Below are 17,567 nucleotides of genomic sequence, written 5' to 3'. Positions count from 1 at the left end.
AGTTGATAATCTTCATTGGTCTCCAGAAACAGCAAACAGCATTTATTTGTTTTGGATACACCAGCTTCAAGCATCGAGTAAGTCTTTAAACTAATTACTGGGGATAAAAATACTGAGAAGCCACCGCTAGGCCAAACTGTAGTTAACTTGAGCCGCAGAATTCTCACACCCCTTCAGCATTCAATCTTAGACCGTTCAGCTTAAATTTAGTCCCACACCAAAGATAGCTAACTTGAATTATCTCCGATCATCCATTGAACGATTTCAAAGAAATCTTAGCTGCACATATTTTTTTCGAAACCACCCCCCTCGTGGTGCTAGAACAATGTTTATTCCTAAATCCACGTGGACACCCCCTCAGGCCGCCATCCATCCTGAAATATTGAAATCATTTGCGAGTATGAATAGAAAAACAGTGAACCTTTCCATAATACACGAAAAGCCTAATCTCACACGAGTGGAACGTGAAGCGTTAAACTTACTTAAGAAAGACGATAGCATTGTTATTAAAAAGAGTAACAAAGGTTCATGTTGTGTCATTCTGAATAGGGAGGATTACGTTTCAGAAGCAGAGAATCAACTGAATAATCCTAAACATTATGCCATTTTACCGAAACCAATTTTCAAAGAAACTGCTAACATGATTAACAATATTCTTGCCGATTTAGTCAAAACTAGTTATCTCAAACAGAAACAATATGACTATCTGTCTGCCAAACCTGATTGTCGCGAGAGACATTTGTACACTTTGCCTAAAATCCATAAGAATCCAACCAAGGAGTGGTTTATCTCGAATAAAATCCCTAAAGGCCGCCCGATTATATCTGACTGTGGTAGTGAGTCATATGCAGTGTCAGAATACATTGATCATTTCTTACTATCTCTAGCATGTCAACATCGCGCCTACCTTAAAGACACAACCGATTTTGTCAATAAAATAAAAAATCTTTGAGTTCCCTCTAATGCTATTTTAATTTCTATCGACGTTTCTTCTATGTATACCAATATCGATAACACTACTGGTTTAACGGCAGTTCGTAAAGCTCTTAATAGAAACCCAGATCCAAACAGACCCGACGGTGCAATTCTACAGCTTTTAGAGATTTGTCTTAGTCGAAACGATTTCACATTTAATGGTAAAACATATTTACAAACTTCAGGGACAGCACTGGGCAAACGATTCGCCCCTTCGTACGCAAACCTTTTCATGGCAGAGTGGGAACGTGAGGCGTTGTCCCTTTGACCCACTTTTTTACGGACGCTTTTTGGATGACATTTTTATGGTTTGGACTTATTCTATCGAACAGTTTTGGGAATTCTTTGAAATTCTCAACAACCACCATCCTTCTATCAAACTAACCGCAAACGTGAGTGACAAAAGCATAGACTTTCTCGATACCACAGTCTTTAAGGGAGATTCCATAGCAGAAACAAATAAACTGGATATTAAAGTGTATTTCAAAGAAACTGATACTCATCAACTCTTGCACAAGAGCTCCTTTCACCCAAAACATACCTTTTCTGGTATAATTAAGTCACAAGTTTTACGATTTCATCGAATTTGTACAAGATCTTCTGATTTCAACCAAGCCTGTACGATTGTTTTCTCAAAACTGAAAGAGCGTGGGTACTCTAAACGATTTTTACGAAACATAAAAAATTCCACCTTAGCACAGATAGCAGCTAAAAACAGACTTTATGCCGAAGTACCTCCAGGTTTAAGAAGTGCTCCATGTTTGTCCAGTAGATGCAAAACATGTCCCTTTATATCAGAAACTCATTATTTTGTAAGCAACTCTACGAATAAAAGGTACCCGATCCAGGAACATCTAACATGTGAACATTCGAATGTAATATATTTAATTTCATGCAAGAAATGCCCCAAACAATATGTAGGAGAAACTAGGAATAATTTACGAACTCGCTTTAATGCTCATAGGCCAGACATCAAATTAAAGAAAGACAAGCCTGTTTCTAATCATTTCAACCTCGACGACCATTCAATAGACGATCTCGCCCTAATCCCAATTGAGCGTATAGAAATTGACTTGCCCGAAGATGAAACTACCAAATTCCGTCAATCTAGGGAAGCCCATTGGATTGAGACATTGAATACAGCAAGACCTATAGGACTAAATATTCATCATAATGTAGGCATAGCACCCTTTGTTGTCCCGTTTAATACAACCAGCAATCGAGCAAGCAAGATAGTTCATGCCCACTATAAGAGCCTTCAAGAGAAATTCCCCCATGTCTATAAGCAGAAAATGATAGTTGCATATTCAAAAAATAAGAACTTAAATGATAATATTGTTCATAGTAAACTAAAAACAATCAGCACATAACAGATACTATACTTCTCGCCCATGGGCCGAGTTATTTTTTCTAATTTCAGATCAGAACAAGAACAGAAGAAAACCCAATATCAAGACCCTTAATCCTAATTTCTAAATAAAGTGTCTGCTCCACCCTAGGCCTGTACATTTGGGAGAATCAAACCCTCCCTTCCCCGAAAACTATTAAACCAGCAAGATATTTAATGGTTGGTTTCAAGAACTTACCAGACTCTCAGACGAATAACAATAATATCTTTAGAGCAGCAATGAACCAAACTCAAGATCCTATAATCCATAAAATTCAAGTAAGATTAAACAACGATAATTATCCTAACCAACCTTTAACAATTAATCCAACCACAAAGGATTATAATGAATTGTATAGAAACTATAAAAACGTGTGAATTATTTGGAAATCCACCTCAGTTTGAATATGTAGATTTTGCACTTAATCATCCAATCTTCTGTTTTGATTTATCAACTCATCAAGAAGATCTTTTCAAAACAGGAGTGGACATAAATATTCATATTGAAAAAACACAAGGAGATGTGACCTGTTACTGTTTATTATTGGAAGAAGCAAAATATTTAATTAAAATAGCAGATAGAAGAATGATAAGAATTGAGTAAAAAATATACCCTTAAAAATGAAAGTAGGAACTTTAGTTATGAAAATAATAGAAGCTATTGAAACAGCTTCACCAACTGTAATAACTTTCAATGGTAAAAAAATCAGCATAACTAAAAAACTTATTGATAAATACAAATATTGTAAAGTCGGAGATGATATAGAATTGACACGAATGCAAAAGAAGGATTTTTACCTTTCCTACTACCTTTAATATTTGGTGGTATTGCAGCGGCGGGTGCAGCAACTGGTGGAATATCTGCCGCAGTCAAAGCTGCCAACGCAAAGAAAGAAGCTGATGCTAAAGCCGCTGAAGAACGCCGACATAATTTAATAATGGAAAAGGAAGCCAAAGGTTCAGGAGTGGGAGATATGATAGGCACAATAAAAGAATTTGGCAAAAGATTTGGGGAAGAAACCAAGAAAACTGTTAAACAAGGATTAAATAAATTAGTAGATAGTATTGACACAGGAGAAGTCAAAGTCAAACATAAGGGTAATGGAATATTTTTAAAAAAAACATACACACTGGAGAAGGATTATTTCTTTCAAAGTATAAAGGAGAAGGAGTGATTTTTGGAATAAAATAAAATAATAAAAGATAGCTTGCCAGGCAAGGTAACATACGCCCACTGGCAGCTGTCAGAAATGGTTAAACAGTCTTTAGTGACTACAGGGTTGCACAATATAGCTAATAGAGTGAAACGTCAAGTCAGACACGATATTTCGGTGAAAAATTATCCGATCATCGCGAAAATCGATAGGGATCATCTTCATAATGACATTGACATACAAAATAAAAATCAAAAGAATCTGTAAACAATTGTAGCCTGTAGAGTGAGCACGAGTTGCACAATATAGCTAATAGAATAAAACGTCAGGTCAGACACGATATTTCGGTGAAAAATTATCCGATCATCACGAAAATCAATAGGGATCATCTTCATAACACCATTGACATACAAAATAAAAATCAAAAGAATCTGTAAAAAATTGTAAACTGTAGAGTGAGCACGAGTTGCACAATATAGCTAATAGAGAAAAACGTCAAGTCAGACACAATATTTCGGTGAAAAATTATCCGATCATCACAAAAATCAATAGGGATCATTTTCATAACAACATTGACATACAAAATAAAAATCAAAAGAATTCATAAAGAACTGTAGCCTGTAGAGTGAGCACGAGCCAAATGTGAACGGACGGACGGACGGACCGACGGGGTGATTACAATATACGCCCATCTTACGTGTGGGCGTATAAAAAAAGGGGCAAAATCATTCAGAAATATTTCCTAATAACCCAATGCTCGTGTGTATATGCGGTAGTTCCGGTTCTGGGACAACTCATCTGACTTTTAACATGTTGACAACACCAAACCTTTTAGATTTCGATTCATTATATATCTACACAACAACACCAGAGCAATCGGATTATCAATTCCTCAAAGCTTTTGAATATTTACCAAAGAAAGACATATTTCAATATTATGAAGAAAACGAAGAAGAAGTGGAAATAAAAGATATCATTAATAACTTCATTAAATCAAAGAATCCAACGGATATAAAAGTTTTTCTTACGAAAAATGTTAATGATCTAGACTTGTCTAATATTGATAGCAATCGGAAGAACTTAATATTGTTTGACCACTGCGTAGCGCAAAGAAATCTAGCTGTTCAACAGGAATTCTTCACAAAAGGAAGACATCACAACTGTCACTGCATATACCAATCCCAATCTTTTTACGGAATGGATTCTATGTTCATTAGAAAAAATGCAAATTGTTGTTTTTATTATTTGAATTAAGAGTTAAAGATTTATCTCAAATCATTCAGTCGATAAATCACGGAATGGATAGAGATACATTTAAAAAGGTTTGTAAAGCTCAATGGAGAAATCCAGATGATCATGGATATGTATTTGTAAATACTAGAAAACCTGCGGGTGAAAGAGTTATGATCGACATATGTTAATTTTTTTTTTTTTTTTAAATGGATAATTGGAATAATATTTTAAAAAGAAATAGAGAATATATCAAAGCTAAGAATAAAATAAAGACCCAAGTTGAAAATAACAAATTACAACAACTTGGATTAACAAACTCTATTTCAACCAATATTAAAATCTCAAGAGGATATTAAAAAGAAATTAGCTTTAGAACCCACACCTCATCACCCCAAACCGATTGAATATAATGGTTTTAGTATAATTAGGACCTTAGATGATATAAATCGTCTGTTTTTTCAAACCCTAGCCCAGATTTACCAAAGAGCATTTCACCAATCAAGGTTTATTGTTTAATGGTTTAAGAATAATATTTAGTCCAAATTCCCCTTTATTCAAAATCGATACAAAAGATTTTATATACACATTAACAAAAGGATTAATAGATTTAATGAATTGCGAGGATGTTGGTATTGCCGATCGCAAGGATTTAGTAGCATACTCAAAATTTCTAGATGCAATAAGAAAGACGGGACCCGAAACAAGAAGATCGAAAGAAGTTAAAACTATATATAAGAGTAATTGAACATGATGATGAATATGAAGTTGACAAAGTGGGTGATTATGCTGAAGACAACAATCCAATCATACGAGAAATAGATGAATTCGAAGATATGGCATCTGGACAAGATATAAAGTTTTTATACAACAACGATTAACTACTTAATAGATTACAAATAATATTAGCGGCAATGAAGGAAGGACATCGATCAAACAGACAATTTAATGAAGTGAATTATATATTAAAAAGACTCCTAGAGAAAGGTATTATAGATCAAAATGATTATAAAAGCGTGATTAAAAATGTCAAATAAAGAACAACTATTCGTTATCACCTCAAATAAATGAGACATTAAATTGTCTCTAAATTATGAGTACGAACTCGATCGCAATCAAGAATACGAATTGGGATTAAAGTATTTCTCTGTTTACAATGAAAAAAATCTAGGACAACAGTATCCAGATATAGTACATTTACATTTCCTCAGCGACATCCCATCATCTCAGTACAGAAATAAGTCAACTTTTTACTTGCTAAGTAAAATACCACAACAGCTTGATTTCAAGTCAGCAACATGGAACTTTTTAGACAGTGGTCATGGAAAAGGAGCTGCAGATGGCATTGGTGCTGCTGTAAAAAGAGAGGCTGATAGAATTGTTGCCAACGGACAAGATGTACCTGATGCCGACTCCCTGTATAATTTCTTAATGAAGAATCAACTTAATTGACAAAATTGTGTTGGTGTTATGTATTTGGGGTTACTTGAATGTAAAATGAGTTCTTGTTTTGTTAATCATTTTAATGGAGATTAATAAAATATAACAACTCCTCGAGCCTTAAATTTCAATGTCATACTATATAAAATGAAATTGTTTGAAAACAGAAAACAATAATGAACAAGTTGAAAATAAAAACTTATAGGCCCTATTATCTATTGAGTATTTCTTTCATCAATGAAATATGAATTAACAGCAATATAATTAAAACAAAGGTAAAGTTTTATCGATAACGAACAGGTTTTTGAATATTCCTTGAATATTTATTACGAGAAGGAACATTCAAATAAACGCATCCTTTATTTTGAACTTCACACTGTTCAACACTTTTGTTTTCACTTGATACATGCTCATCATGTTCCTCACTACATATATCATTGCTTTCACTATCATTTTCGACTCTAGAACACAACTGATCAACATGTCTCCTCATGAGATTATCATTTTCAGATTTCACAGTGTAATATCTAGTTCCGTCACATGAAATAACTCTTCCCTGTAACCATTTATCACCTTGTGCAAAATTTCTTATCCAAATTGGATCATCAACCGTGTATTTTCGCACATGTTTAGTTTCATCTGAATATTTAGACAATAGATCGGATTGAATTCTACTACTCATATCAGGTCGCAATAAACTTAATCTGGTTCGTAATTCGCGATTTAAATGTAGCTTAGCAGGTGTTTCACGAGTTACTGTATGAGGTGTTATTCTATACTTGAGTAAAAACTTGTCCAAAGTTTCTTGTAATGTTGAATCATCGTTTTTCGCAGATTTCACAGCTTGTTTAAAAGTCTGAACCATTCTTTCAGCGAGTCCATTAGTAGATGGCTTGTATGGAGCTGTGCGTATATGTTTCACACCATTTGACTTCAAAAATAACTCAAACTCTTCAGAGATAAATTGTGAACCATTATCTGAGACAATCTGTAAAGGTATTCCATGTCTTGAAAAATATTGTCTTACAACTTTAATAAGTTCTGAAGCAGTAGTGTGTTTCATTATAGTTATTTCTGGCCATTTTGAATAACTATCAACAGCAATGAGAAACATGTGATTCATAAAGGGTCCAGCAAAGTCTAAATATACACGTTGCCATATTCCTGTAGGAAAAGACCATGGGTGTATTGGCGCAGAAACAGGCATACTTTTAACTTGTTGACATGTGTAACAGTTTTTACAAAGTGTTTCTATATCATTGTCAATATTTGGCCACCATATGAAACTTCTACCAATGGATTTCATGTGAACTATGCCAGTATGTCCATCATGTAATTCATTCAATACATATTTATGATATTTTAAAGGTACAATAACACGAATACCCCAAAGTAAACATCCTTGGTGTAATGTTATTTCTAAATGGCGATGATAAAACGGTTTCAAATCATGATCATCTTTATGTTTCCAGTTCCAGCCAGTGACAACAGCATTATAAACTTTAGATAAAATCTTATCTCTTGCAGTATAACGTTTAATTTGAGCAGCTGTAACTGGTAAATTCTCAAACATTGTATTGTATTCACTAAAATTGTGAAAAAGTTCCACATGATCCGTTACAGTTTCATCTTTTTCCGTTTTTAATGGCAATCTTGAAACAAAATCAGCATTAGCATTAGAATTAGAATCACGATAGGAAATGGTATAATCATATGCACTTAAAGTCAATGCCCATCGTTGCATTCGTGCAGCAGCAAGTGTAGGTATAGGCTTTTTAGGGTTGAATAAAGCAGTTAAAGGTCTATGGTCTGTAATAAGTGTAAAATGACGACCATAAATGTAATGATGTAAACTATAGCTAACGCTTCTTTATCAATTTGTGCATACTGTTTTTCAGCTTTTGTAAAAGTTCTAGATATGAAAACAATAGGATGTTCAGTACCATCTTCCATAATATGTGAAAGAACAGCACCACATCCATATGGTGAAGCATCTGTAGCTAAAACTATTGGTTTTGAAATGTCATAATGTACTAAGACATCACATGTAGTTATAAGTTCTTTAGATTTAATAAACGATTTTTCACAATCTTCAGACCAATACCATTCCACATCTTTTTGTAAAAGATTGTTCAAAGGATTCAAAACACTAGCAATATTAGGTAAAAATGAACGATAGTAATTTAAAAGTCCAAGATAGGAACGTAGTTCTGAAACATTTTGTGGTGATGGTGCATTTGTTACAGCAATAACTTTATTTTCAGATGTTCGCAAACCATCTTTATCAATTTTATGTCCTAAATAGTCTATTGAATCATTGAAGAAAGAACATTTCGATTTCTTAACTCTTAATCCATATTCATAAAGTTTTTGTAAAACAGCTTCTAAATTTTGTAGATGTTGTTTATCATTAGATCCAGTAACAAGAATATCATCTTGGTAACACAAAACACCAGATAAACCTTGTAGTATCTGATCCATTGCTTGTTGAAAAATTCCAGGAGCAGATGTAACCCCGAAAGCTAATCTGTTATATTGATATAAACCTTTACTAGTATTTATTGACTACTTAATATCTTGTTCATTTCCATGAAAAATTTTATAAAATTATCAATATATTTGATGTTATGTTCAGTTTTTTAAAATGTTTACGTTTAGAATTTACGTCGGCTGCTATTGGGAGCGGTGAGTTATTATATGTTTATGTTATTCAATTGTGGGTTCTAAGTTAGTATTTTTCGTGAAATTTAGTTTTTAAAAATATTCCGAATTAAATTTTTAAATCTGGTTTCACCATATCTCCGTAGAACTCCATACTTGTCGATATAACGACGTCGTTAACAAATAACAAGAACTTTTCTCTTAAGTATGGTGGTCTGGTTGTGCAATGACGTCACACAAAATAGCGTTTTACTTAAATCGCCCAAAAACCCATTTGTCGCAGGAAATTTCATGGCGACTTTTTACAGGTGACAAAGAACATATAAATCTTCAGTATTATGCGAAAAAAAATTCTTTTGCAATTTGTTTTGGGTCATTTGATAGATTGACTGGACTAGAAACCATAACATCGCAAAAACGATATCTCACTGATACCTTGACAAACTTGTATAAAAAATACAAGTTACAGCATGTCACCCACAATTTATCATTTGCTTCATTCACACGTCTGAGACCATTTTACTGTGTTGCTCCCTCTGCCAACCAAAGAGACACTGTCCAGTGTAAACTGTATGCCAACACTGAATTAAAAGCACAAAAACTTCATTCGATCGGTTTAATGTCACCAATATTATAAATGATGCTGTATGTACCAAGTATGCAAGATCTGTAAACCTATGAAGAATGACAAAATACTCAAGAGGAAAGAATTACTGATCATTGGACAGTTTCAAGAAAGTCATGAGTCAGCTACTGCCTCACCAACATGGGTTACTTTCTGGTAAATTGTGATGGATATGCCTTCAAAAACCATCCTGTTTCAGGAAGATCCAAATAATTTACAAGTCCAATTGTATAGCGACGATTCCAAATAGTTAATCCATTGTGCACTAAGATAAAAAAAAATATAAAGTACAAAATATTAGCTGTTTACACTTCCTATTAATCCAAACTTAGGGTCTAAGTTACAGTCAGTACTTTAAGCCAAGGAATTGTAAAGAGGTTTTTGTTAGGAAGTTTGAGGCTTTGAATAATGGGGAGGCTACTTTCAGTTAGTCTACACTGGTAAATGTCAGTTTTACAGTTTTAGTGATCTAATTCTGCTAATATTATTATTCCCATAGTTGCATATGATTCATGAATATCATGTCTTGACAGTCAATGATGATTTATTTGCAATTTGAAAAATAATTTTGTATGATAAATAGTTTTGCTGAATTCTTTCAGGAGGGCAACAAATTAATAACAGGTTATCAAAACAGTAAAATAAAGATCAAAAATTGAATTCCAAAATACAACAGTTTATTCATTTATCAATATCACAGATGGTACACATTTTTATACGCCCGTCCACAACTACTCGTAAACAGTTTAGAAGGTACAATTCTTGATGGATTTAGATAAAACTTGGTATGAGTGTTAAGAATCGCCCAAGGATGAACATAATTATATACCAGGTACTTGCTACGTTTTAGAATATAAATTGTTTCAAATTTATGGTAAAACATACAAAAAGTTCAAGACAGCTTGCCCATTGGTGGCTTTGATTTTGAACGGAAATATTCGTCAGTACAGCAACAGTATGAAATATTCAACTATCAGTCATACACTTTATTTGATACTTGGGTGATACTGAATAATATTACCAAGTTTCGCCAAAATCTGGCAATGATTACAAAGACTAACACCAGGGTTTTTAAAATTCTTCAATGTGCCTTCTACAAATAATTACAAACTGAAAATTGAACGTGTTTTGAAGAACAAGGGCAATAACTTATACTAAATATTTCTGATTTTTGAGTTTATGCATGGTTGATTACAAACACTCAGTCCAATTTTCTTTAAATCTGTCAAGAATTGTGCCTTCTAGAGAGTTTAACGCATTTCAAGAACAAGGGCAATAACCAATACTAATTGTTTAACTAGAAAATATCGGAATATCACGAACATTGATAGGGATCATCCCCACAATGTCATTGATCCGCAAAATAAAATCGAAAACCATAAAGAATTAGAGTAAGTAGAGTGAGCAGGAGCCAAATGTGATTGGGTCGCAGGGGTGATTACAATTTACGCCCCAAATATATTTGTGGGTGTTAAAAAAAAACAGGATTCTACAATTTTGTAAATCTTTTTCAGAATTTAAGCTTTAAAAATACTATAAAGATCAAGGATAAATTTTTCGAATCCGTAAATTCAATCTAAGCTATTCAAAGCTCCAATATTGTTAAATATGAGCTTTATGACTTAGACTGATCATTTTTTTTATTATTATTATTAAATTTCACACTTTCTTCTTCAGGACAGAGCTCATAGAAATAATCCTATACCAGGTGTGTTTTGGTAAGAAATTATTCCTAAAAGTATTTTTTGATATCCTATTCTTCCTCTTGGGTCCATTTGACTCTTGTAATGACTAAACTATATAATATTTAAAAAAAAGAATTATATTAATGTATTAAAAAAACAGAAATGCTCATAAAAAATGACTTAAGCTAAAAAGTACTTTAATACAATATTTGACTTATCCAAAACCTCATTCGAGTCTTGTGCTGATACTACAAAAATGGAGACAACTTCTTGATGAAGATGTGACACTACATTTTATAGGAGTTGTTAGTTAACAATATAATATATGTAGTAGTACATGTGACATTAGATTTAGCAAATCCCACTGCCATATTCAGCCACGTGTACCTTTTGGCTAAATCAATAATGAGGGTTTGTGTGTTTTTACCTTTAATATTATCAGTATAATCTTCATCTTGATTTCAATCTTTATATGTTTTATCATCACCATTATAATCATCTTCTTCGTGATTTCTACCCTACTTTGAGGTAATTTATTGATTTGTATAAAATACCATCAAAATAAGCTTATTTGAAATACTGAACACTTTGATTGCGCAATTAATGCCATTAATCAAGTGGAACGTGCATCTTCATGAAGTGCCAGTAGTATTTGAGGTCGGGAGCCATTCGTTTATGCATGTTCAAAGTAAAGAAAAGATAAAACATTGTTTTACATAATCTTTAGATAAAGGTAATTTGTAAGATCTACAAATTGTGTAGTAATTTCGAAATCACTTGCATGATCAGGTATGAAATATAGATTTGGCATTGTCTCGGTCATTGGCATTAAGAAAATGTTCATGCCTTTTTAAAAATTTGTAGGTAGAATAATTAGTAATAGAAACAATTTGAAAATATTCAACCTATTGAAGAAAATGCAAAATTTTGAATTTTTAAAATATGTTCTATATTTTTGTCAATGGTGCATTGTTATTTAAGTTTTGGAATTACGTTGCAAATTATCAACACTTCAAATTATTTCAAATATTTCCTACTTATTTGTTATGAGCTCAAAGAACCCCAAATATTTGATTTGGAATCTTCTTTATTTCCATGCAATTAAGTTGTGATCTCAATTGTAAAATATAGATGTTTCTTTCTTTCTGTCTGATCTCTCGTCATTTTTACTCAATTGGGGGTAATGGGGTATAGTGTTTACCAAACTTGGTTAAAAAATGTAGTTTCTATGATCAATCACCAGGTTGTTACCAAATCTAATCAATACATACAAAGTTTGATAAAAAGGCCACTATTCAAAACAGTCCATCTTTATTGAATTGTCTGATTCAAACGAAACAGAAAAAGGAAATTCACACTAAATGGTTGATACCTTGTCTCCAAATTTAAACACGAAACATGTGGATAACTTAAGAGAGAAGCAATTCAATCTAAATTGAGCTTTCCATCAATTTAACGAGTAATTTAATGAGTTTTCAATAGACTATTAAATCCATTTTATTTTTTGATCGGATTTCAGTCTAATACTTCATATCATGCACATTAATGACACGATGTACATGCATTCGAGGTCAACTATTCATCACGTGACATGTCATCCATGACACCCTTGATATACCCTTGAAATTTCCTCATTACGTTGGCTGTAATGTTTATTTCATTATGGGGTGTGGTGGGATACTACCGGGGTTTGTATCAAATGCTTGGTACGCTTCATTTTCATGTCCGGATGTGCCCTTGTTGACGGGATTGTAGCCGCCGAAACTCCGTGTGCCGATCGGTTCGTAAGTCATATCGGAATGACTCGAATGTCTTTCAGGGCTGCGTAAGTGGTTGTCGTATTTCGTGTTGTTATAATGCTTTGCTTGACTTGGGGATGTAAGCATTTGTTGTGAAATGCTAGTGATATCATCATCTGGAAACGAAAAAAAAAAAACATTTTCAACAATGTTCCAATAGTAAACCGATTCTCCAACCAAGCCGCGAAAACAATATAAATCTTATAGCGAACATTCCAAAAGAATGCTTTCTAATCTAATTGAATCATGTTCAGCGAGGTCGCCTGTCATTGCATTTAATCTCAAAACATTTTACATTGAAAATTCAACCAGCTCCCCTGACGAGGATATTATATCCGAATCATTCTTAGGAACTGCAAGATTAGCTCTTATAAATCCGATTTAGAAGGAGTGAATTCCTCAAAGAAAATAAACAAAACATACTTTATTTGAATTAAATACGTACTTTCTAATACGTACTTTCCTCAAAGTCAGGATAAAACAATGTTTCAGGTGGTATGGTGGCATGGCAGACTTCCTTCCACCTTCTTATATCACAAATGTATTCATACAATAGATACAATTCAGATACTATCTAGTATATTTCTAGTCCGAAACATCTGCATCTATTCTACATACTAATTGGTTGGGATAACCGGTGTCGGTATCTCAAACTGAGGCAAAAGGCAGAAACAGTTAAATAGACATTTTGAGAAAATCAGCTTTTTTTCTCCATTGGTCAGGGCACCAATGTTTGGGTTTAGTAGGTTAGGACTTCGTTGTTGTGTAAATGATAAGACGTTGATTCAAAGAACTATCTTTACTTTGACTAGAAGACGTTAAGTACAAATCAACATAACGTAATATCTGATGTCACTTGCAATTACGTTCCTTTAGTTACATTACGACGTAACCTTATGTTACGTTAAAGTCTATGAGATCGCGGCAATCCGTGATAGTGACTCTCTGTTCGATGGTAAAAGAACTTTAATATTGTAGTGAAAACAATAATAAGAAGTGAGAAATGATAAGAAGCGAGATATTAACTTTCCTGCCTGGAGTGAGATCACAAATTTGGATAAAAAGAAGCGAGGTATTGATGTGGCATTATCTCTACCAGTACATGAAAAACATCGAATTCGTGAACGGGTATTTGATGAACTGACCACAGATCAACTCAAGGTGTTTGTGGCTTGTCTTGATAAACATTTGAGAATGTCTTGTTGACAGTTTAGAAAAGTATGAGGACTTTGAAGATTTTAGACGCAAGGATGATCAACTGATTAGTGAATATATTTCAGATTTTGATTAAAAATATGCCAAGATTGTCAAGAAAAATATTCCACTGCTTCCAGAAATACTAGCTTTCAAATTGTTAAAATGTGCAAAGTGAAGTAAGGAAGACAGAATGTTAGTGCTCACTAGTATGAACTATGAGAATAAAGCCAGCCTTTATGAACAAGCTAAAAACTCTGTCAAAAAGGTTAAAGGTTCTGCTGCTGGCATTGAAGAGTCCGCTATAAACAGTAGTAATTTCAAGTTTGAACCTACCTCTTTAGCTGAAAATGAAGAGGCAATGACATCAGCAAGATCCTATCGTTTAAACTCGAACCAAACGGTGGAAATCAATTCCGTAGAGGAAATAATGGATCTTACAGAGGCTGATAATCCAGGAATAGACATGGTGACAAGGAAAAACACAGTAACCCAAAATCCATTGGAAAAACTATGATGTGCCATGCATGTGATTCTTATTTACATTTTGTTTAAGACTGCTCTCACAGGTGAGAAAGACTGTATAAAGATATTTCCACTTATTTGAAAGAATATAAGATTGGATCTTTATAATTCATATTGGATTAGTAGATAGATTGTACATTTGTTGCTATCAGTTTTATGACTTATTTAACTATTTAACCTTTTCAATGTTCAATTTCAGGTTGATAACTGGCCTTGGGTGTACTTTTTCGCCAAGAAGACTAATAATTTATAGGTGAAAGACAGCATACAGTACTTAGTTCAGAAGTTGGTAGTGTTCTATGCTATTGAAATGTGCAGAACGAGAATTATGTACAATTTTGTGTATTTGAGATTAGGGATTTGAAAAGGGGTCCAGATTTTGTACACTTATAACTTGGTGTGCACCAGAATCTCCGGATCATTGAAATAGCAATTTTGTTCAATAACATAATAATTGGTTCAGTTTTCAGTGTTTAAATAAATTGATATCCTATTATTATTAATTTTTCATATTTTATGATTAAAAACAACCACACGGGAGATCTTGTCTTGTGTATTTCACATCCAGTCGTTTATTAAAAACAATTTGACCTAGTTTTGGTGTTGCGATATTATTAGTTGAAACTTAGACACGTCTCTATTAATTTAAGCCCGTATAGTATTTTCTAACAGATTCCAAAATGCATAAAGAACCTACAAACTTACGTAATATTTATACCGTAACAATTAACGGCTGCATTTTACTTTAGTTAAAATTTTCAGATACGTTTAAGGGCACATTTCTCTAATGTTTGGTGTATAGTTTTCACAAATTTTAGCAAAAAAAATGTCAAGCTACAAAAAAGGGGAAAGTTACCGACAGCAGTTAGAAACACTTTTTGTTTTAGGGTAAAAATCCATAGAATTTATCCCTGTTGTGCCGGGAGGAACCAGGAGGTTGTTGAGTCTATCCAACTCATTTACCGCCATCCACAACCAGGGTTCCACTTTTTGGACACTGGCCGAAATCCGGTCATAGATAAACTGGGATAAATAGAAATCGTGAAGGACAGCCGGAAGTGAGCGATACAGAGAGTGGAGTTGAAACTGAACTTTTAAGGATAAGAGCTAAAATCAAAGCCCACGAGGAAAAAGAAAATTCTCGCGAAGAAAGTAGCATTGATAGACGAGCAGTCTAGGTAGAACTTGATGACAGCCCAAAGCAGAAGCAGGAATAATCCAGTCAAAGTAGTTCCAAAAATACCCCAGTAGAGACTCCATGGGAACGAATAAGGCACAGCCGAAAGCAAGCAATAAAAGAAAGTGCAGAGCTACTAAAAGGAACAGAAAGCTCAAATTCTGAACATTAATTCGCCATTAAAACAGTAGAGAAACCACAGGTTGAGCTAGAAAAGAAAATTACAAGCAATAAACTCACAGCAAAATCAATGTCGAAACAAAAACCCTGAACTAAGAAGAGAGCGAACCGTTGAAAAAAAATTTCGCTAAGAAGACCACAGCAAAGGATCTTAGAGTAAAAAGTAGAGTGGGGCAGGGCCAATCATCAGCAAGACATCCAATAAAAAATCCGTCGCCATAATAAAAAAAAACGAAGCACAAGGTGAGTGGCACAGGGCCAATCATCAGCGAGAGACCTAATAAAAAATCCGTGGCCATAAAAAAAAAACGAAGCACAAGGTAAGTAGCCTAAGGGTTCGACACAAAAGGAGATTGGGACAGGGCAAATCACATTGAAGAATATGTCGCCAAAAGAAAAACGGAACCTCGCGCAGATGAGAGTAGAAAGTGATAGCAAGCAGTTGAGAGAAATGGTCGACAAGAAGCCCACTGACAAAGCTATCGTTCAGACATAAAAGTAGAGTCTCCAACGTGAAGATATCGATAGCGAGGGAGAAAAACCTATCATTGTGATTCACGCAATTTTAGCAAGCAAGTCTGGTGTGTTAAATATGACTGGAGTGGAGCGATAGTGAGTCAGAAAAGAAAAGCCAAAAAATTAATACAGGTGTCATCGAAAAGAAAGACACATAGCTCAGACGAGCCAAGATCGTGCAAGAAAACGAAGGGGCCAGTATGAAATCTTCGAATCAATCTGTTGGGAAGATGAAGCCACTGAAACATAGAGAAAACATAAACAAGGACATTGGTGAAAATGCTCTCGAAACAAGAAATTATAGCAAAAAGGAGAAATCAACAACGAAAACACGGGGATGGTCAAAGTAAAAATGATTATTCAATGTGGAAGGGGCCCAAGAGGAAAAAGCTGGGCCAAGTCGAAGCCCATCTGGGCAGGAAAAAGTAAACCAGAAAGAAGAAAAAGCAGGGAAAAAATCTAAAATGGCAGTAAAGGAAACAATGAAGCCAAGGAGCTAAATGTATTAGGGTTGCCGAGTTAGGGTTGCCGATTCAGATGATGAAAACGAAGAAAGGGGAAGAAAAAAGGCTAAGAAAATCACAAGGAGAACAAGGAATAAATATGTGGTAGCGATAACTCGCCAACTCGCAAAGACCCCACTCACTCGCCACCGCCTCACAGAGACCTCTCTCACTTTATAGTTAGTGCCGTTTAAAAATCTTATGAAAAAATGAAGAAGGGAACTAAGAGGATGAAGTGGAAGTAAGAAAAATAAAAGTTTAAAAAAGAAATTCCAGGTGAGACAACAGCGACGAAGAAGATGATGAAAAGGGTCACAAAAATAAAAAGCCAGCTGGTAAACTGCTGAAGTTCATGATGAAGCTAAAAATAATAAAAGAAACGGACAAAAAGAAAGAAAAGGAAGAAGAAATGCATCGTCTAGACATTGGAGAAAATGAAGTAGTCGAATTTGTTCTCTGTGAAACTGTTGAAGAGGAAGACTGAAGTAAGAAAGGTAGCTTTACATCTTTCAGAGT

At 34.0% G+C, this 17,567-nt stretch overlaps 2 protein-coding genes across 2 annotated transcripts in view; both read left to right on the top strand.

The window, feature by feature from the left end:
• Positions 1–2,455, top strand: part of LOTGIDRAFT_162057 (hypothetical protein) — a gene marked incomplete at both ends in the record, with an annotated part of 3,820 nt that extends 1,365 nt beyond the window's left edge. Inside the window, one exon of the mRNA XM_009057996.1 lies at positions 2,396–2,455. Coding sequence (XP_009056244.1) covers positions 2,396–2,455 — 60 coding nt within the window. The remainder of the gene's footprint in view (positions 1–2,395) is intronic.
• Positions 2,456–2,983: 528 nt separating this feature from the next.
• LOTGIDRAFT_162056 (hypothetical protein) lies at positions 2,984–3,537 on the top strand (the record flags this gene model as incomplete). The annotated part of the gene is made up of 2 exons (XM_009057995.1): positions 2,984–3,059; positions 3,197–3,537. 2 exons carry the CDS (start codon positions 2,984–2,986, stop codon positions 3,535–3,537), a joined length of 417 nt encoding a protein of 138 aa, XP_009056243.1.
• Positions 3,538–17,567: the final 14,030 nt, after the last annotated feature.

The sequence above is a fragment of the Lottia gigantea genome (assembly GCF_000327385.1).
Source record: "Lottia gigantea unplaced genomic scaffold LOTGIsca_32, whole genome shotgun sequence".
NCBI lineage: Eukaryota > Metazoa > Mollusca > Gastropoda > Lottiidae > Lottia > Lottia gigantea.
The sequence above is the reverse complement of the archived record's forward strand: the minus strand, read 5'-3'. Positions and strand labels throughout refer to the sequence as shown.